The sequence below is a fragment of the Embiotoca jacksoni genome, unplaced genomic scaffold (genome assembly GCF_022577435.1).
Source record: "Embiotoca jacksoni isolate LCO1_2020_lvr unplaced genomic scaffold, fEmbJac1.0.p SCAF_60, whole genome shotgun sequence".
Taxonomy (NCBI): domain Eukaryota; kingdom Metazoa; phylum Chordata; class Actinopteri; family Embiotocidae; genus Embiotoca; species Embiotoca jacksoni.
The window spans coordinates 856,399-877,658 of record NW_027185415.1 but is presented as its reverse complement, the minus strand read 5'-3'; the positions used below and the strand labels follow the sequence as shown (position 1 = coordinate 877,658).

Here is a 21,260-nt window from a genome sequence, read left to right as displayed (position 1 = left end):
GTCTAACAATTGAACTTAGATGAGAGGATCAGTCGCCCTGCCTGCTACCTGTGGACAGGTGCTGACACGAGCCACTCCTCCTCCTCCTCCTCCTCCTCACACCTGTTTCCTCAGACTTCCGTGATGACGCGTCTATGACTCATCTCACATGAAATGAGGACAATAAGTCCCGGGACAGCTGGGCGGCTCGTTAGTGATGTTATTGATGACTGATCATGTTAATCCAGATTAATCCAGATTAATCCAGACAGTGACGCGACGGACCACCTGTGAAGCTGCTGTCGTGAAGCCGGCGCGTGACCGGAAGTAGCACTCGTTTCCTGATCAATAAAAGCCTTTCTGTCGGGCTGCAGCGGCTTTCTTTCTCTTTTCTCTTTTTTCTTTGCGGAAGTTGCGCAATCCGTGAAGTTTGACGCAGAGCACCAGCTGACTCCTCTTTGCCACGTTTCACCAGATGACGTCATCTCTCCAGAGGGCTGACAGCTGCGCTACCGACACACCGAGCACAGGGAGCACCAGGCCGCCGATCGACCCGCAGCCCCGGTCTGTTCGCTCGAGCTTCCCGGCAGGAGGACGAGGCCCAGGTCCGCTCCAGGTCCAGTATCCGTGGAGGACACGTGTTCAGCTGCTTGACTCGGATAACCAGCTGCTGATGTTAGCCGCTTCCTGGTTGGAGCTGCAGCCATTTTGGATTGTTTGTGAGCAGCAGCTAGCCGGGCCGCGCTTCAGGAGCAGACTCACCAGCAGCGCTGCGTGTCCGCGGACGGAGACAAAGACACGGTTCCTACACGACATCCACCGCACGACGACGCCACGATGAATCCCGAATAGTGAGTATCACCGGGACACTGTTGGTGGTCGGGCTGCTCGCGTTAGCTCCGTGCTAACAAGGAAGTTGGCGAATAACTTGATGTTAGCAGTTGAGCTAAACGAGCGGCTAACATCAGCTGACCTGAACACCGCTGCCCCCCCCCCCCCGGGGGGCCTGAACACCGCTGCCCCCCCCCCCCCGGGGGGCCTGAACACCGCTGAAGTGCTCTTGTTTCCAGTGACGTCACCAACAAGGATCATAACATGATAATAAATTGACTTCATGAGGGTTCGTTCATTAGATCTGTTGGACCGGACCTAGTGTGTGTGTGTGTGTGTGTGTGTGAGTGAGTGTGTGTGTGTGTGTGTGTGTGTGTGTATGTGTGTGTGTGTGTGTGTGTGAGTGTGTGTGTGTGTGTGTGTGTGTATATATGTGTGTGTGTGTGTGTGTGTGTGTGTGTGTGTGTCCGTCCAGCTGGTCACCGGTGTTGTCCCTGCTGAGGACCACTCAGCTGTCCTCCACAGCCTCTCAGTCATGTGTGGGTCACATGCTACAGGACAGACCTCCATTTCCACACAGCAGCGTTGAGTAATCAGCTTTCTCTCTGACTCTGGTTCTCCTTTAGTTAACGGTCACAGCTCCTGAATGTAAAACATGCGAAGTCCCTCTTTGTGTTGTCATTAGTCTAAATGGTGATTGTGTGACGTCCATACCGCTCCTGTATTAAAGATTCACTTGGTATCAGTTAAATATTTCTAGACCGGATTTAAGATGGTGTCAGTCAGCGAGAGTCAGTGTGAACTTGAACAATCCTGGTGTTTCAGACGGTTTCTGTGGGTTGTATTGAGTTTTGGCAGGTTTTAGAGTATTTCAGTCGGTGAATGAGTGTTTATGTGGGTTTTATTGACTTTCAGTCTGTTTCAGAGGTTTTCAGAAGGTTTTAGAAGGTTTCGGAGGGTTTCGGAGGGTTTCAGAAGGTTTCGGAGGGTTTCAGAAGGTTTCGGAGGGTTTCAGAAGGTTTCAGAAGGTTTCGGAGGGTTTCAGAAGGTTTCGGAGGATTTCAGAAGGTTTCGGAGGGTTTCGGAGGGTTTCAGAAGGTTTCCGAGGGTTTTAGAAGGTTTCCGAGGGTTTTGGAGAGTTTCAGAAGGTTTTAGAAGGTTTTGGAGAGTTTCAGTGAGCTGGAAAATAGATTCTTTGTTGAGATGACCAGCTGTTGTGAAGCTGCTGGGACTTGTAAACTGCACAGCTGGGCTCTTCTCAGTGGGATGTTGTGGATGTTTGTTGGTTACCTCGGTGAGTCGTGTCAGTGTCAGGATGCTAATTCGGATGGGACGGGTTGTAATGAAGGGAAGTCCTCCCCCGGGCAGCTTGCCCTTGTTGAGCTGTGCTGAGCAGTGAGTGAGGAGCGGCCACTGCTCAGACTGCTGACCTCGGTCACATGTCAGAATAAAGGTTTACTTTCAGGCTGTCCTACTGATGCTCAAGACTAAATAGGAGGTGTACTTGTACTACAACACTGACTGCTAGTTCAGCCTATTTCCAGTGTGATGGATGGTTCATTGTTCGGCTGTGGGTCTGTAACACGTACTGTTGACTTTTATTTGTTCCATTCACCAGCATCCTTCCAGACCTGGAGATATCACAGCGTTATTGTTTATTATACAACAAATAGTTCTGACATTTGGAACAAATCATCATAACAGCACGTACTGCATATGTGTGCATTATGTAGTAAATGACCCATTTGGTGAAGTCGGGTCTCTTTTGGTCCTTTTTGGTCGCTCCGAGCACCCGTACCGTAACACCACGGATAGTCACGCACTTACAATCCTAGTGGCGGTTAAAATCTCGAGACCATGGATATCTTTGTTCCTCAGATATCTTTGTTCCTCAGATATTTGTTCCTCAGATATCTTTGTTCATCAGATATCTCTGTTCATCAGATATCTCTGTTCATCAGATATCTTTGTTCCTCAGATATCTTTGTTCATCAGATATCTTTGTTCCTCAGATATCTTTGTTCATCAGATATCTTTGTTCCAACCAGACTGAGCTACCTGATCAGTTTAGTGTTTCTATGTTCTGTATTTATTCGGTTGGAGACTAGAAATCCTCTGTGTTGCTAGGTGGTTGCTAAGGGCCGGACTACTTCCTGGAGTAGGAAACATTACTTATGTTACATAAGAGTCTACTGATGCCACTGATTGTTTTCCAGTTGTTAGTCGTACCCGATCTGTTGCCCTGGAAACGGAGATCGCACAAACAAAAAGTTTCATGAACACATTTAGATTACGTATTTTATTTAGATGGTAACTTGTATAATCTCAGTATTCCAGTGATGTTTGCTGATCTGGGCTCCTGACTTCACTGTAGTGCCAATAATGACGTTAAAGCGCCGCCCTCGAGGATTATAGACAGAAATGGGCAGAACACAAGCAGGTTTTTCTCCAAGCTGAATGTTAGACAGGTAAAACAGTCTATTTGAAGTGTGTGTGTGTGTGTGTGTTACATGTACTGTTAGTGGTGCAGGATGTAGTCTAGACCTGTATGTCGGCCTCCGGCCGCCTCGACCTGCCCGGTTTGCGTGGCAGGTTTAAGATGTCTCACTCGGGCGTGTGCTGTGTCTCGGAGAAGGGCGCGTCTGTCGGGAACGTCCCTCCGTACACGACAAACACACCTCAGGTCTCAGGAGCCGCAAAATCCCCGTCAGCCCTTGAACACTTCGTGAGAGAGAGAGCCCAGCTTTGTGCACTGGATGTTCAGGTCTGCGGTTCAACCTTTGAAACCAGCAGCAGACCGAACCGGATGACTCTTCCGGTCCACAGCGGCAGCAGCTCGTGGTCCCCCGTGGTCCCCCGTGGTCCTCCGTGGTCCCCCGTGGTCCCCGTGGTTCTGCCGTCACCGTGGTTCTGTTGCGTCTGGGTCTCCGGGTCGTACCAGCTCTGGATGCTGTATGAGGACTCCGTTCTCTCTCCCTACAGGTGGCTTCAGTAGAGTCACATGATCACTGAAACGGTCGCTGAGCTCAGTGACTGTCATCCGGACTGTTTCCTTCCTCAACTGCAGTCCTCCAACAGAAGTGACACTAACACTGGCAGCATGCTGTCGGCCGAACAGGACTCGGAGCTCCGAGGCCCGTCCAGGCGTCCCGTGTTCATCCGTGTCCTCTGATCTTTGTGTTTTTTCTGTTCTCACAGTGACTATTTATTCAAGCTGCTCCTGATCGGTGACTCCGGTGTTGGAAAGTCTTGCCTCCTCCTTCGATTTGCAGTAAGTTTCCCAGAATGACACACGACGTATTGTACGTTTATACTTTGCCGACGTTGTTGTCAGTTGTACAACGGGTCATCTTCATCATCCTCACTGAGTTCATCATGAACACAAAAGAAACTTCTGAATGAACTCAGCAGGTTTTCAGAATCAGCCGACTGCTGCTTCCATGTTTAACTCATTCAGAGCAGTGTGTGTGTGTGTGTGTGTGTGTGTGTGTGTGTGTGTGTGTGTGTGTGTGTGTGTGTTTGTGTGTGTGTGTGTGTGTGTGTGTGTGTAAGCAGGAAGTGAACAGGATGTGTGTGAACCAGCTGACTGACTGTTCCTCTCTGCAGGATGACACGTACACAGAAAGTTACATCAGCACGATCGGCGTGGACTTCAAAATACGAACCATAGAACTGGACGGGAAGACGATTAAACTTCAGATTGTGAGTAACCTGCTGCTTCTCTGTTTAACTCCATCAGCATCCTCGACTCGCTTTATAAATTTGTGCGAGTGTGATATTAATCTTTCTTATTGTCAAATCCTCATAAAGGCTCCAAGCAGCACTCTGCTAGTCCGTCTCTTGTCCTCATACAAGGGGCCTGACAATGACATCAAAGTGATTAAATCCCTGCTAAAAAAGCACTTAAAGCTGCTCCACCAGTTTTAAAATGAAGCGGAGGTCTCCGTCCAGCAGGAGGAAGGACCGGAGACGTCTCCGTCCAGCAGGAGGAAGGACCGGAGACGTCTCCGTGGAGCGAGGACGGATACGTATGTCCACGCCGCCGCGTTTGGTCTGAGCTCAAACATCAGCAGGCTTTAATGTGAACCTGAATCACCATGTAAAGAGGGGAGACATGAATGCTGCTTTAAGCTGGCGTTGCCATGGAGACGTTTAATGTCCCAGGAGGCTTTGAGACTGTTTTAGGAAGGACCGTATCCTTCAGTTTGTTTTATGACTGCTCATATTTCCAGATATTTAATATCAGTGATGAAAAGTTTGTGTGTGGAAGCTGATGTTGTGTTGTTGTTGTTGTTGACGACAGTGGGACACAGCGGGGCAGGAGAGGTTTCGCACCATCACGTCCAGCTACTACAGAGGTGCTCATGGTATCATTGTCGTGTATGATGTCACAGACCAGGTGAGTGTAACACAACACTCCTCCAGTTTCATTTGTTTAACTGAGAGTGAACGTTCAACCACAATGAAGCAGACTTCAGTGAATGAAGCTGATTGGTCAGTTTCTAATGAGCGAAGACGTCCCTCATGTTTCTGGGGTGATAACGCTGATATTAACAAATTCATCACTCGATGATTTAATTTCAAATCTGAATTTTTCTTGGTGAACTATTGATCAAGTCAGGTGTGAATCTGTCCACAAATACATTTTTAAGGAGACGCCAGGAATGAATCCTGCTGTTGGATGTTGTTTGACAGCACAGGTGTAAATGAGTGAAGTGTCTCCACCACAGACCGGATATAAAAGTGTTGGTAGCTTCTAGGTCTGTAAAATGGTTCTGATCCAGAAGTGTCTTCAGCTGCAATACCAGCGAGTGCCACTAGAGGTCGTCTCCTATGTCCAAATATGGTCACTTCCTGCTCCGAACTAACAAAGATGGTGACGGACAGAATCTGAACTGGAGGATTCATAACGTTCACAAACCAACGATGACATCACTGATGGATGATGACATCACTGATGGATGGTGACATCACTGATGGTTGTCTCCAACCTCTCTTCCTTTTCTCTGTGGTGTCGCCCAGAGTTTTATGAATTCACAGCTCCACCATAAGCAGCTTTTACTTCCAGAGCCACATCGAGTTAACTGTTGCTGCTCATCAGAGATGAGCCTCATGCTGTCGTTTCATTGATCTCTACCGTCATCAGCGCCACGGTCCAATGAGCTGACTGCACTGACAGAAATAAATACATGTCATTTAAAGTTTGTTCAGCTGATTTGGAGCAGGAAGTCGTGTTTATGGCTGCTGGAGAGACTCTGAAACACTGAAGCTCAGGCTGCAGCAGCATCCTGTGAAACTCCCAGATCACTGGGACTCACACCGCCGTCCACAGACCCGTCTGTCTGTCTGCCTGTCTGTCTGTCTGTCTGCCCGCCCGTCTGTCTGCCCGTCTGCCTGCCTGCCTGTCTGTCCACCAGCCTGACAGGTCCTGAGTCCTCTGTGTCTCACTCTGATGAATCTGATCAGAACATCAGTCAAACCAACAAAGTAGCAGCGTTCACTGACTGCTGTTAGAAAACCAACACTTTGTAAAGTTCATTTTGTGTCGTATTTCAGATGAGGTAATAAAGGCGTCCAACGTCTGGACGTCACGCTGCTGGACATTGAATGCTTTAATGGTCCTCTTGAAAATCTGAGAGCTCCGCTCCGTGTTACATGTTGGACGTTGGACCACAGAGAACGCTGCTCTCTGATTGGCCGTCACGTCTTTTCAACGCTTCCCTCAGCTGCTCCTGTTTGTGTCTCAGGAGTCCTTCAACAACGTCAAGCAGTGGCTGCAGGAGATCGACCGCTACGCCAGCGAGAACGTCAACAAGCTGCTGGTGGGGAACAAGTGTGACCTGACGACCAAGAAGGTGGTGGACTACACAACAGCAAAGGTAAGACACACACACACACACACACACACACACACACACACACACACACAGACACACAGAAGCTCCTGCATATCCAGGGTTAAACCATAAACTGTTTCTAAAAGAGTTCGTAGCTTCAGGTCTGTAAAATGGTTCTGATCCAGAAGTGTCTTCAGCTGCAATACCAGCGAGTGCCACTAGAGGTCGGCTCCAAAAAGCCTCCGGCTCCATAGACTCCCATTCAACTTCTCTCATCAAATCCAAAGTGAATAAAATGTGTCCATCAGTTATCTCGGTGTTGTTAGCTAAAGTCACTCCTTCTTATTAGTTTTCTGGAGGTCCATCTGAAAATAATCCCTCATTCATTAGAAAAGAAGATTCAAGAAGACCTGTTTTTGGGGGCGTGTCTGTTTGATTGACAGGCCTGTGGTGCAGTCAGGTTACAGCTATCGGTGGGCGGGACGTAGTATCGTCAGGTTTCCGATCAGATCGGTCAGAGCCACCGCTGGCTCCTCCCCCAGCTCGTCCAAATATGGTCACTTCCTGCTCCAAACTGCTCCGAATTAACAACGTCTGTACGTCACTGTTGGTTGCCGCTTCGGGTCCAACATAACATTTTCTGTAGCTACAATTTACTGATGTCCGCTGAACGCCTCACAGGCTGTCGGTGGATGTTAGGGGGATAACGCACAGAGAAGAATCTTGTCACCACTTTAGTTACAGAGGCCGAACTTTTTAATTTAGATGCACCTGAGAGGTTCTTTTATGCCCCAATGAAACAATGAATATGTTAGGACTGATTTTCTGAAGTTTAGGGGTGACGTGTGCCCGTTATTAACGTAGTTTGAGTCGATAAGCTGCAAACGTATGACGTGCAGTTCTGCTGCGTAACAATAGGATGTCAACAAGTCGGAAAACTGCCTTTAAGTCAAAATGAGACCGTCTCATCGGGAACCATATGATAGAGTCCGCCTCTTCCTCTGATCTCACTTTGAACCGAAAAGAGACTTTGTTTGAGGTTTGCACGGATCTCCACGTACAGCCGACCGGTGGCGGAGCTGCATCAGACGGTCGGAGGCGCCACGCCAACAAAAAAAAGGTAAAGAACCTCAAATAAAAACCATGTCTGACCCCCTGTCCTCTGTCTGTCCAGGAGTTTGCAGACTCTTTGGGGATCCCCTTTTTGGAAACCAGTGCCAAGAACGCCACCAACGTGGAGCAGGCCTTCATGACTATGGCTGCTGAGATCAAGAAGAGGATGGGTCCCGGGGCCACCGCCGGGGGAGGGGAGAAGCCCAACGTGAAGCTGACTCCAGGCACGACTGTCAAGACTTCCTCGGGAGGATGCTGCTGAGAGAGACCCCCCCCCCCCCCCCCTCCATCCCCCTGTGTCCACCACAGCCGGACAGGACAGACCGGGCCGCCGTGTCTCACAACAACATCCAGTTGCCTGTGTTTGTACATACTGTAGCCGCACCAGAACCAATGAAAGCATCCCTCTTGTCATACTGTCCTGTTATTGACGACAAATTCTACAGATACATGATCAATTGACCCCCCCCTCCCCCACACCTTCCACCTCAGACCCTCTGATTGGTCTGAATACAGGTTCATGACAGTGTGTGTGTGTGTTTCTCTGCATTCCTGCAGCATGGTTGGTGATTGACTCGGTGTCATTAAGCTTTCTGTTTGTTCGGACCGCTTCTCTCGTTTCTTCTGCTGTCCGTCTGTCCGTCTGTCCCCCGTGTGAAGGTTTTTTGTTTTTGTTTTTTTTAAATTTTATTTTATTTCTCTCACCAACCTCTGCACAAACAGCTGTCCAGCATCTAAAGTCTAGTGCAACACTATATGTACATAAACATTATGTATATATATGTAAAATGGGATGTGTTCAAGTACATGATTGAAATAGTCTCTGCGTCGAATTAGTGGCTGAAGACGACTGTAAGTTTGTTGTTGAACATGTAACACTTCAACTGAAAATAAATATGATTCTACCAGACTGGACCAACCCGGACCACGTGTCTGCTGTTCTTGGGGAGAAACCTGTGGATTTATTCATTCTGCAGTCAGCTGGTAGTTGGAGTCCACACTGGGACCGGTGTCTGCTGGGTTCAGACCAACAGCCCTCCATCGTACACACATACATACATACATACATACAGTAGCTGGTTCACCTTAATCCCAAAATGATGCTGCAGTGTGGCCTACTTTCTCATAAACACGAGTCAGCAGCTTTTCCAGGAAGTCCCACAAAGATCCTCAGAACAGCAGCCGGGAAATATCACCACAGGAAGTAGAAACGTCGTCTGATCAGAAACATGAGGCTCAACTGTCGGCTGTCCACAGAGGAAACATTGCAGCTGGTGAAACAAGTTCAAGTTGAGATGAAATCCATATTTGAACAAGATATCAGGCAGCAGAAGTTATGATACTAATGTAAATGTGGCTTTGATGTAAAGAATGATTCCTCAAGGAACTCACTAGATGACAGACTTCCCTCAGTACACCAACAAATAAATACTTCCATGTCACTGTGTAGACAGAGTCCTGTTGTTTAAAACCACACTGACAGGAAATGACCTCATCATGTGAACATGTCACCCTTCAAAATATCTGCAACTTTAATTATTTTACCCAGAATTCAATGTGTTTTTGTGTCCTCTGTTTAACACTCAATAAACACACTGATTCTTCTGTCCAGCAGTGGAGAAGAAACACTTTGTGTTCAGGAACAGCTGCAGCTTCCTCACACGCTTTTAATTTGAAAATCCTTCATGTCGGTGGCCCCGCCCCCTTCCTCTACAGAGCCAAGATGGCGACCGTTTAGGGTGGAAAGTGTCCAGAGTTTCACACTTCTTCTTTTTGAGTTCATCATCCTGGCACTTGTAGTGAACTGATGTTTCTGTACTTTAGCACACTGATGCACTCAGAATAGAGAGAGTTAGTTCACGAGTACAACATCTGGAACACGAGTACGACATCTGGAACACGAGTACAACACCTGGAACACGAGTACGACACCTGGAACACGAATACAACATCTGGAACACGAGTACGACACCTGGAACACGAGTACGACATCTGGAACACGAGTACAACACCTGGAACACGAGTACGACACCTGGAACACGAGTACGACATCTGGAACACGAGTACGACACCTGGAACACGAGTACGACATCTGGAACACGAGTACGACATCTGGAACACGAGTACGACACCTGGAACACGAGTACGACATCTGGAACACGAGTACGACATCTGGAACACGAGTACGACATCTGGAACACGAGTACGACACCTGGAACACGAGTACGACATCTGGAACACGAGTACGACATCTGGAACACGAGTACGACACCTGGAACACGAGTACGACATCTGGAACACGAGTACGACACCTGGAACACGAGTACGACACCTGGAACACGAGTACCACATCTGGAACACGAGTACGACATCTGGAACACGAGTACGACATCTGGAACACGAGTACGACACCTGGAACACGAGTACCACATCTGGAACACGAGTACGACATCTGGAACACGAGTACGACATCTGGAACACGAGTACGACACCTGGAACACGAGTACGACATCTGGAACACGAGTACGACACCTGGAACACGAGTACAACACCTGGAACACGAGTACCACATCTGGAACACGAGTACGACATCTGGAACACGAGTACGACATCTGGAACACGAGTACGACACCTGGAACACGAGTACCACATCTGGAACACGAGTACGACATCTGGAACACGAGTACAACACCTGGAACACGAGTACGACATCTGGAACACGAGTACGACATCTGGAACACGAGTACAACACCTGGAACACGAGTACGACATCTGGAACACGAGTACGACATCTGGAACACGAGTACGACATCTGGAACACGAGTACGACATCTGGAACACGAGTACGACACCTGGAACACGAGTACGACACCTGGAACACGAGTACAACACCTGGAACACGAGTACCACATCTGGAACACGAGTACGACATCTGGAACACGAGTACGACACCTGGAACACGAGTACCACATCTGGAACACGAGTACCACATCTGGAACACAGCTACTGTGTCCGAACAGTGATGTTCAAAACTCAGGCGACTGGATACGACGTTAGAGGAGAAGATTGAAAGGAAAGGAACAGAAATGAGATGCTGATGGCAGACAAAGAATATTAGATGATAGATTCACACAATGTAAAAATATTACAGACAACAGAGGACAAAACTAGAATTATTGCCTCCGCTGGCTACTGAAGTTACAGTTTACATTCATGTCTGTCCAAACTCCTCAGATGATGCTGAGAAGATGTAACTTCTAAAACGTCGATGGTTCACACACGACGTGAATCCTGACAGAACAGAAGATCTGTCCAAGCAGCAGTTTAAAGATGGACCCCCGGGGTGACGTCACCAGTTCAGCATCTCATCAGTGAATCATGATCTCAGTCTCCTTCTGCTCCTCAGTGAAGGAGCTGAATGAGGGACAGGAAAGAATAAGAATCATTTTATCCTCTTAATTGTTTGTGTGAAATGTTCTCATAATTAACACATGAATTATTGAGTTTTGGCCAAACATGGACGACCGTCCTCCATCTCCGGGCTTCAACTGTGTTCAATGGTTGTGAAGGTTTAGTCTTTAGCCCCCTCTGCTGGCAGCCAGCGGGAACCTCCGGAGTGGACAAACATCTGTGGCAGAAAATGAGCCATTTTATTTTTGTAGTGTAGATTGCATGTATTTTAATTTTATTGTGTATTGTTGCTTTTTAGAGCAATTCAAATCGTTTGCTTTCATATTTTAAAGTTTAAAACGTTTTAAAAAAAGTTTTAAAGTCAGCTACTAACAATAAACTTATTTCATTCTGTCTCCATCATTTTTTCAAGGGACATTTTTCAGGTTATCGTTAATTATGCGTCAGAGATGTAACGATCCCTCCGACCTGCACGTGGTTTGTTATTCTGTGTGGATGCTGGAAAGAGTTTTGGTCCAGAGGGGACGACGCCGCCTGATAGACTTCTAATGATGCACACAGGTTTTAGAACATAGAACATAGAACACGGAACATGGAACACGGAACATAAATACATTGACGATTTCAGGTGTTCAAGATTTATTCAACATAAACACATCAACTATTAGTTGAACACAAATTAGAGAATGTAAATAAAATAAAAATTCACTTTTTAACTAATAAGACCAAACATCACTCCTCCTCTCCTCCTAGCCTCCTCCTCTCCTCCTTCTCTCTCCTCCTTGCCTCCTCCTCTCACCTCCTTGCCTCCTCCCCTCTCCTTCTTGCCTCCTCCTCTCACCTCCTTGCCTCCTCCTCTCACCTCCTTGCCTCCTCCCCTCTCCTCCTTGCCTCCTCCTCTCACCTCCTTGCCTCCTCCTCTCACCTCCTTGCCTCCTCCTCTCACCTCCTTGCCTCCTCCCCTCTCCTCCTTGCCTCCTGATACCTCTGCTCTTCTTTTGCTTGCAGATCAGCTTCTTTTTTCTCCTCCTTTTTTCCACATTTCTTTTAAGAACAATAGAATGTGTCCCCCATCCCTCCTCCTCTGTCTCATCGGGGTCCAGTCCTCGTTGCTGACTGGTTCAGAGGGAGAGGAGACGACACCAGCTTCGGTCGGATGATGAGATGCTGTCGATGTGACGTCTCTTCTGCTGCAGAGGATTGTGGGTCAGATCAGCCGGAGTATCCTGCTGACCTGCAGACTGTAAACTACGACCGCACGCAGTAGAACATCCTGGTACTTTTGGCCTCCTACATTTAACATACTCAGTACTGGGACATACTGAATCTTTTTCTGGCGTACTAGATAGTGTGTTTATGTGGATACTGGAACTCAAAGACAGTCTGGTGTTCAGGGACTCTGGTTTCAGCTGTGACTCACCAATCAGCCTACCGAACCATTTAACAACCTGCATCAGTTTGTTCCTGTCCCTCAAAGATAAAACACTGAACCATGACACCAAAGAAAAGGATAAAATAGACTCGTGATCATGGTGTTGGAACGTGGAAGGAAGATAGTTTCGTTAAGAAGAACAAACTTTGGTGCATCTTTTTACTCACAGCTTCACAGTTTGCCTTAAAGCTCAGTTTGGCATCAATAATAGTCCCAAAGGTATTTATAAGATCCTCAACTGTCTGACCCTTAATGCATGTGACTTCGGATGTGTTGGTGTTTTTCCCAAAATCAATAATCACATCTTTAGTTTTGGATATAAGTGCTCGGTGACCGTGGCTAGTCTCGCTGTCTTTGCATCCTGTTTGGTAAAAAGTCAAGAATCCAGCCGGCAAGATTATTACTGAAGTAAAATTATTCTAAAAGCCAACAAGTTAAAATATGAGGTTGAATTGTTAAATATAGATCGATCTGAGACGCCCTCCTCTCTCTACAATGGAAACTACAGAAACAGGTAGATTCAGGTCGACCTGCAGCAAAGATGATGAACCTGTGACCCAAAATATTTCAGAAAGAAATCGAAATTGAATAAATAGTGTGTATTTCTTGTATTTTCACCCACCAAACACCATCATCATGACATAACTATCATACAGCCTCTCACAAGCTTGTGAGATGAAAAGTTTGGCTATTTATATGAATTCTCTCCCACACTTCTATGGCCATGTACTTTCTGTTTTTCCAATCATTTTTATAGCTGTTTGTAATCTGTAAACTACCAGACTGTTTATTTTGTAGGCTCAAACTATTTGTAATGTAAGCTAAAAAAAATTCAACTCCTGTTAAATTTGGCCACCATGTTCATCGAGGAGGAAATTCATCCAGGTTAGAAAATAAAAAAATGAGGGACTGATTAACAATAAAATAATATACATGGAGGGAAAAGAAGGAGTTGAACTGACTGAGTTCACCTGTGCTGATTAATGAGTGACTGCACCTGTACGAGAGGATTGAAAGGGGCAGTGAGCGTCTCTCTCTGGGGAAATCCAGCCGATTTAGCACTGAATTTAAAGCAGAAGGCCCAGAGTCGAGAGTACTTGAAAGGGTTCTGGGATGGTGCGGTTCCGTCGGATCGGTCTGCCTATTGATGGTCCCAATTCAAGCAAAGAGATTCAATAGCATGGCTTTAGGGAATCAAAATCGGCTTAGCCAGTCATCATCGTGGGCCGGGTTGGTCTATAGTTTTATACGGCTCGATCCAGAGTAAGCTCTTTAAGCTGAATTTCTGAAATTTAAAGCCTGTTGTTTGTAGTTAGTTCATGAATAAACTGATCTGATCGAAAAGGAAAATTAAAATATCCTTCACCAGTCTTGTTGGGATGGAGCCCAAAAAGTTTGGATTTAAATGAAGCTGTTGATATTAACAGGTGGACAAGTGATCTGAATGTGAATCAGGACTCAAAGATGTCTCCGAGCAGCTTTCACGATGTCTACTTTTGAAGAGCGTATTTGTGAAGTGTACCGAGGAGATGAGCTCTGATTAATGAATTTCTGTCGACTGTCGTACGCAGAGAGGCTGCAGCATCATCAACAAGATGCTCCACATGATGAGGTAGCTGCCCTCCCTTCTATTGGCTCATGGTTTTGGCGTAGATAATAATGAAATCACTTCCTTGAAGTTGGCTACAGTATTATCAGAGACAAAAATGGTGAGAGGAAGGAGGGTTTTAAGGAAATACTATTAAGTGTTCAGTTCATATTCCGTATGTAAGAACAGGATGGAGGGTGTGATTATAGCAGTGAGTAGGATTATTAACATTTTGAAAACAGACAATTTATTCAAGAAAAGTCAGTTAGAAACTCTGAGTGAGGAGAAGGTGGGAAATAAACAACAGTTTGGGTGAGAGATGAAGAGTTAGACTTTCTAATAAGCTTTAACTAAGGTTTTAAACATTTTACAGAGGAACCCAACAATTCAACAATTCCCACATAAACTAGGAGGAAATAATCTCTATAAGGGAGAAAAACCTCCAGCAGAGGGAAGGAAGAACTCCCCCTGAACAGGAAGAAACCTCCGACAGAACCAGGCTCAGAGGTGGGCGGAGCATCTGTTAACAGAACCGGGCTCAGAGGTGGGCGGAGCCTCTGTTAACAGAACTGGGATCACAGGTGGGCGGAGCCTCTGTTAACAGAACTGGGATCAGAGGTGGGTGGAGCATCTGTTAACAGAACCCGGCTCAGAGGTGGGCGGAGCATCTGTTAACAGAACCGGCTCAGAAGTGGGCGGAGCATCTGTTAACAGAACCGGGATCACAGGTGGGCGGAGCCTCTGTTAACAGAACCGGGATCACAGGTGGGTGGAGTATCTGTTAACAGAACCGGGATCACAGGTGGGCGGAGTATCTGTTAACAGAACCGGACTCAGAGGTGGGCGGAGCATCTGTTAACAGAACCGGGATCAGAGGTGGGCGGAGCATCTGTTAACAGAACTGGGATCAGAGGTGGGCGGAGCATCTGTTAACAGAACCTGGCTCAGAGGTGGGCGGAGCATCTGTTAACAGAACTGGGATCAGAGGTGGGCGGAGCATCTGTTAACAGAACCAGGATCAGAGGTGGGTGGAGCGTCTGCCTCGACCAGTTGGAGGTGAGAGGAGAGCAGAGAGAGAAAAGGACAGCATAGAAATCCAGGACGAACTGCAGAGACATGCAGCTCCACGACGGGACATCTGCAAAAGAAAGAACGGCGAGCGAGGCAACTGGATGGAGAGACAACGGACAATCGACAAAAACTACATGAAAGATGGTGTTAAGTTAATGAGATACATAATGGAGACATTTTAGTGCACAGAGAGTGGAAGACAGAGGGGACAGGAGCCCAGTGCATCATGGGAAAACCCTTATATTTAAATCATGTACAATTATCAAAAAGTAAACTAAACTAAAAACAAAACATCTGACATGCTGAGCAGGAGAAGAGGGAGCGAGAGGACTCGTTGCTAACTGCTGAGCTGCAACCTGAAACGGCACATTGAGGTTAGCAAGACATTTTACATCACATGTAGTTTGAAATTAGCCCACGTAGAGGAATCGAAGGCTTGCGAGTTAAGAAATATCAACTGAAATATAAAAAAAATGAACCGTGACAAGGAGGAATCCACTGTGTTGGAAACAGGAAGTGACACAACACGCTCAGCGGGACGTCCAGATCTTCGGTTCAGGCGACAACTTTCTGGAAAGCTCCAACTTCCCGTCCTCTTTTTAGTTGGGGGGATTTCTGTCCGAGGCTCCTCGTCCTCCCTCTTCCTCTTCCTGTCGTGATGGACCTGAGCTGGAAGGGACCGAGCTTCCTCCCGGTTGACGATTATTTCTAATAAAAAATGGTATTTGTTTGTGTACCAAAATAAAACGGATAAAATATCTCACTCAGCAAGTTTGACCCGACTTTAATTTAAATCATTACATCATCACATGTTGACCTTCCAGTAAATAGACCCTGATTGAATAGAAGTGAATGATGGCAGGTGTGTGTAGTTGTGTGTTGGTGTATGTAGTTGTGTGTTGGCGTGTGTAGTTGTGTGTTGGTGTGTGTTGGTGTGTGTAGTTGTGTGTTGGTGTGTGTAGTTGTGTGTTGGTGTGTGTAGTTGTGTGTAGTTGTGTGTTGGTGTGTGTTGGTGTGTGTAGTTGTGTGTTGGTGTGTGTTGGTGTGTGTAGGTGTGTGTTGGTGTGTGTTGGTGTGTGTAGTTGTGTGTTGGTGTGTGTAGGTGTGTGTTGGTGTGTGTTGGTGTGTGTTGGTGTGTGTTGGTGTGTGTAGGTGTGTGTTGGTGTGTGTAGTTGTGTGTTGGTGTGTGTTGGTGTGTGTAGGTGTGTGTTGGTGTGTGTTGGTGTGTGTAGGTGTGTGTTGGTGTGTGTTGGTGTGTGTAGTTGTGTGTTGGTGTGTGTTGGTGTGTGTAGGTGTGTGTTGGTGTGTGTTGGTGTGTGTTGGTGTGTGTTGGTGTGTGTAGGTGTGTGTTGGTGTGTGTTGGTGTGTGTAGGTGTGTGTTGGTGTGTGTAGGTGTGTGTTGGTGTGTGTAGGTGTGTGTTGGTGTGTGTTGGTGTGTGTAGTTGTGTGTTGGTGTGTGTAGTTGTGTGTTGGCGTGTGTAGTTGTGTGTTGGTGTGTGTTGGTGTGTGTAGTTGTGTGTTGGTGTGTGTAGTTGTGTGTTGGTGTGTGTAGTTGTGTGTAGTTGTGTGTTGGTGTGTGTTGGTGTGTGTAGTTGTGTGTTGGTGTGTGTTGGTGTGTGTAGGTGTGTGTTGGTGTGTGTTGGTGTGTGTAGTTGTGTGTTGGTGTGTGTAGGTGTGTGTTGGTGTGTGTAGTTGTGTGTTGGTGTGTGTTGGTGTGTGTAGGTGTGTGTTGGTGTGTGTAGGTGTGTGTTGGTGTGTGTAGTTGTGTGTTGGTGTGTGTTGGTGTGTGTAGGTGTGTGTTGGTGTGTGTTGGTGTGTGTAGGTGTGTGTTGGTGTGTGTTGGTGTGTGTAGTTGTGTGTTGGTGTGTGTTGGTGTGTGTAGGTGTGTGTTGGTGTGTGTTGGTGTGTGTTGGTGTGTGTTGGTGTGTGTAGGTGTGTGTTGGTGTGTGTTGGTGTGTGTAGGTGTGTGTTGGTGTGTGTAGTTGTGTGTTGGTGTGTGTAGGTGTGTGTTGGTGTGTGTTGGTGTGTGTTGGTGTGTGTTGGTGTGTGTAGGTGTGTGTTGGTGTGTGTAGGTGTGTGTTGGTGTGTGTTGGTGTGTGTAGGTGTGTGAGTGTTGCTGACTTTTGCTGCAGTCCCTCAGCTCTTTCTTCAGGTTCAGGCACCTCTTCTTTTTTGTTGGGGTTTTTATCTGAAGCTGCACGGCTCGGCATCGTCCCTCTTTCTTTGTTCACCTGTTGATATTCCCGCTGCAAACACACATTCACTCCTCCCAATTTTCTTCCACCTGTCAGAAGAGTGTGAAGCTTTAGTGTCGGAGACAAATTGGAACGTGAAGCTAAATATTGTTTCTTGTTATTTAAACGTTTGCTGCTACTAAAAATCCCATATTTCATATTTGGTCAAGGTATTCATAGTTTTCATGTGATGTCAGATTGTTATAGTCACGCCCACTTAAAGGGCCAAACAAGGCTTCGCTCCACTTCCCGCCAGCTAGTTTACCAGGCCTGTTTATAATGAGGAATAACTGTTAGTCAGTCGGAGGAACAAACCGACGAGGAGACAAGTCTGGGTTGTGATTTTACTGAATTCAGTCTGAGAAAGAAAAGCCAGACAGGAGAAGATAACAAGATGGGAACAAACTTCTCAGAACGACTGTTTTCCACCAGAAATGACGACAATAAACACACAACGGACAAAAAAGAAGCCGTTTAACATCGTTTCCCCTCGATAGAAGAACAGAAATCAATGAAACACGACCAGATCAGGAAGGAAGACGAAGACAAAGACAAAACGCTGCCGGTGGAATATGAAGCCGCGAAGAGGACGGAACAAAATCATGGCGCACACGTAACATGACGGTCGCGTGTGCAGTGGAATATGAGGGTAACTCTGCTGTACTGACTGACATGTTTTTATTTCTTTCTTTAGGCTTTTCTGAACACAAGAAAATCAGCATCATACATGTAGGTCATGAACGATGCCAGGCTGTGATTGGTCCAGGATCAACATGTGATCCGTCATGTGTCTCAGCCAAGTCACAGCCAGGATTAGTGACTCAATAACTTAATTTGACTATCATAGAAAATAATAATAATAATGTTTTAATGTTCACCCATTGGAGCCTTATATGTAGATAGTTTCATGGTGACACACATCGCTGTGTAAAAGCAACACTGTGGATTCGTGAGGAGTTCAGTAGTGTAACGACTGTCATCAGTGTGACGTCAGTAGTTGATGAACAGACGTGAGAGTGGTACTGAACATCTAACTCTCAGTAAAGAATCAAATCAACTTTTTGGTTTTTAATATTTTTACCCATTTCTATCAAAATAAATGCTCGTTACGAGGAGATCAATCCCACCACCTGTCGGCACGCTCTGCATGGGCCGTTTCCTGTTTTGTCCCGGGTGGTTTCCCCCGCTGACCACCTGGTCGTGGAGGGTGGGCTTCTCCCGGCTGCTCAGCCCAACAGGGCCATCTTTGTTACGGGTCAGGGTGTCGCTGCTGCTGGACGACCGAGCCGCAGCTTTCCGAGCTTTGTCAGGGCTCAGGTCCTGACTGTGATGTTCATGAGCTCAGTCCAAGACTGGACACTGAAAGACAACCGATCGCTGGGTAAGACAACGACCTCTGTCTGTATTAGCACAGAGATAAATACACACCATCTAACACTTACTAGCTGCTGTCTGATGGGCCGTCAAGCTGACTCAGCACGATAAAAGGATGCTGAAGAACTTGTTTTGGAGTGATTCTTTCCGAAGCGTCCACCTTCAACATCTTTGACAGCAAATCCACAAAACTGGCTCGGTCACACTCGTCATCTTTGGCGTCTTCTGCCGAGGTCTTAACAGACACCTGCTGCAGGACCAGAAGAAAACAAGGAGATGAAGAAAAGCTGAATCTTGTTGTGTCATAAAGTTTGAGTTATAACAACCGGATGAAGAGATCTCCCACCTTCTGGAGATTGGCCAAGCTAGCGATGGTGCGTGGGGGGAAACTGCAGCGTCGCATTTTAAGAGTTGGCTGCAGAGAAGAATCGTTTGAGTTAAATTATTTCATTCAGATGCAGAGAATGAGAGACTGAGAGGAAAATGTAGACGAATACAAACACAGCCAACTTCAGTTACCTTAAACATCCATCTGCGGGCTCTCTGTCCTCTCTGTCCTCTCTGTCCTGTCCCTTTTGCAAAAAAGAATTGTTTAGTGTACAGCCCGCCGTTCAGAGTCTGGTCTGGAGGCTTTCCAACGGTGTGCAAGATATTTCTGATCTGTGGACACAACACAGTGCTGTGTTACACTTTCAACGAGACACAAACCCACAAGAGAATTGCTCTACAAGTCAGAAACACTGAATTTGACTTCCAATCCGCAGACATATTAATGGATTAAGAAACGAGAGTGTTTCTAAAGATCTTTTCCTTTTCACCCACAAATCCGTGACCATGCTCTGGAATACAGGTTATCAGCCAGTCCTCCCTCAACATGTGGAGGTTCTTTTAAAAATAGTCAGACATTGAAAGGTTTGTATTGTCTTGAATACTGACCATATCGCTTTCATCACTGCCCGGGAACAGTGTGGTGCCCATCAACATCTCTGCAGCAGTGCAGCCCACAGACCATACATCTATCGCCTGGTTGAACGGAGCACCCAGCAGGACCTCTGGAGATCTGAGAAGAAGACAAGAAATACCAACATGACTCTTTTTATAAACTGTACAATTGAATCATGAATATGTTCAGATTCCTTTAATATCCAGTTCAGCATGCAGAACTCCTCTCACGCAGCTGTCCCAGACATGCAGATGTGACTTCAGTTACATACCTGTACCAAAGGGTCTGGACGGTCGCACCTGTCCATGCCTCGGGATTCTTAAACGCCAAACCAAAATCAATGAGCTTGACTCTGAGCGGCTGCAGTAAATGGTCCACCATCATGATATTGGCTGGCTTAATGTCTGCGTGAACAATCCCGCAGCTCCTCAGGAAGTCCAGAGCTGTAGCCAGCTGTAATCATAAAGAGTGCAATAGTAAGAATCACCAGCACTATAGTACACACTGCAGAGACGGAGGAAGTACACGTATCCACCATCACTCGTCTGCAGCGGCTTTATTGGACAAAACATACGGAAAAAAAATGACTTCTGAGGCTTTCACTCTTTACTTTTTTACTCTGAGGTGAAGATTTCCATTTTAATGGAAGTTGTAAAAGGGATTTTTAAACAAACATTCATTTAATAGATGAAGCACATCCTTCATCCATTATTTTAAACCCTACAATGCAATTTGTGCTAAAAGTTTAGATTCACGAAAACAGACCTGTTGCACAACAGGGCGAATCTCCTTCAGGACAAGACCCTGATGCTTGTTGCTTTCGAGGAATTGGTGAAGGCTGATGTCCAGCTTCTCGAACTCAAGACAAAAGTGTCCCTGGAAGGTGAAGGACTCGTTCCACCTGACGATGTTGAACTTCTCTGAGCCGAGAGCTTTCATTGTTTGAAGGACCACCTCCTGAGAACGTATTGCAGAGATTTGATGTGAATGTGTTTTGGAGTAATGACACAGATAAAGTATAAAGTATTGATGAGTAAAATGTGTGCCTCACCTCGTCCTTTGCATCCTCAATGCAGTTCTTCCTTTTGATGATCTTTAAAGCCACCGTTTCATTGGTGGAGAGCTTCCTGCACTGGGCGACCGCTCCGAAGGCACCGCTCCCCAGGAGACCCTGCACCTCGTAGTCAGAGGAGGTGGAGGAGAGGACCTTTCCTACCATCAGCTTTAGGTTCATGGTGCACGATGACACCTTCTGTTGATTTCTCAAACCTCAGAGACAAAATCACAATGAAACAAATTCGAAGAGCCTAACAGCTAATAATCATGCAGATTTCTAAATGTGGAGCAGATCATATTAATCATATAAAATAATCGACCATAAATTCTACACCTGAAGGTGGAAACCAATTAAAGCTCAAATAAACTTCTGTTTATAATAAAGTCACAT

General features: G+C 46.4%; 2 protein-coding genes across 2 annotated transcripts; one reads left to right on the top strand and one right to left on the bottom strand.

Annotated features, from left to right (window-relative positions):
* Positions 1-329: 329 nt before the first annotated feature.
* On the top strand, positions 330-8,675 carry LOC138213510 (ras-related protein ORAB-1-like). The gene is made up of 6 exons (XM_069174668.1): positions 330-830; positions 4,009-4,081; positions 4,417-4,512; positions 5,114-5,209; positions 6,558-6,689; positions 7,822-8,675. Exons 1-6 carry the CDS (start codon positions 817-819, stop codon positions 8,020-8,022), a joined length of 612 nt encoding a protein of 203 aa, XP_069030769.1. The 5' UTR covers positions 330-816; the 3' UTR covers positions 8,023-8,675.
* A 6,238-nt stretch (positions 8,676-14,913) lies between these two features.
* Positions 14,914-21,047, bottom strand: LOC138213515 (homeodomain-interacting protein kinase 1-like). The gene is made up of 9 exons (XM_069174674.1): positions 20,865-21,047; positions 20,579-20,770; positions 20,085-20,266; positions 19,807-19,930; positions 19,390-19,530; positions 19,217-19,285; positions 18,939-19,120; positions 18,624-18,820; positions 14,914-14,969 (listed from the first exon to the last, which is right to left on the bottom strand). Exons 1-9 carry the CDS (start codon positions 21,045-21,047, stop codon positions 14,914-14,916), a joined length of 1,326 nt encoding a protein of 441 aa, XP_069030775.1.
* Positions 21,048-21,260: the final 213 nt, after the last annotated feature.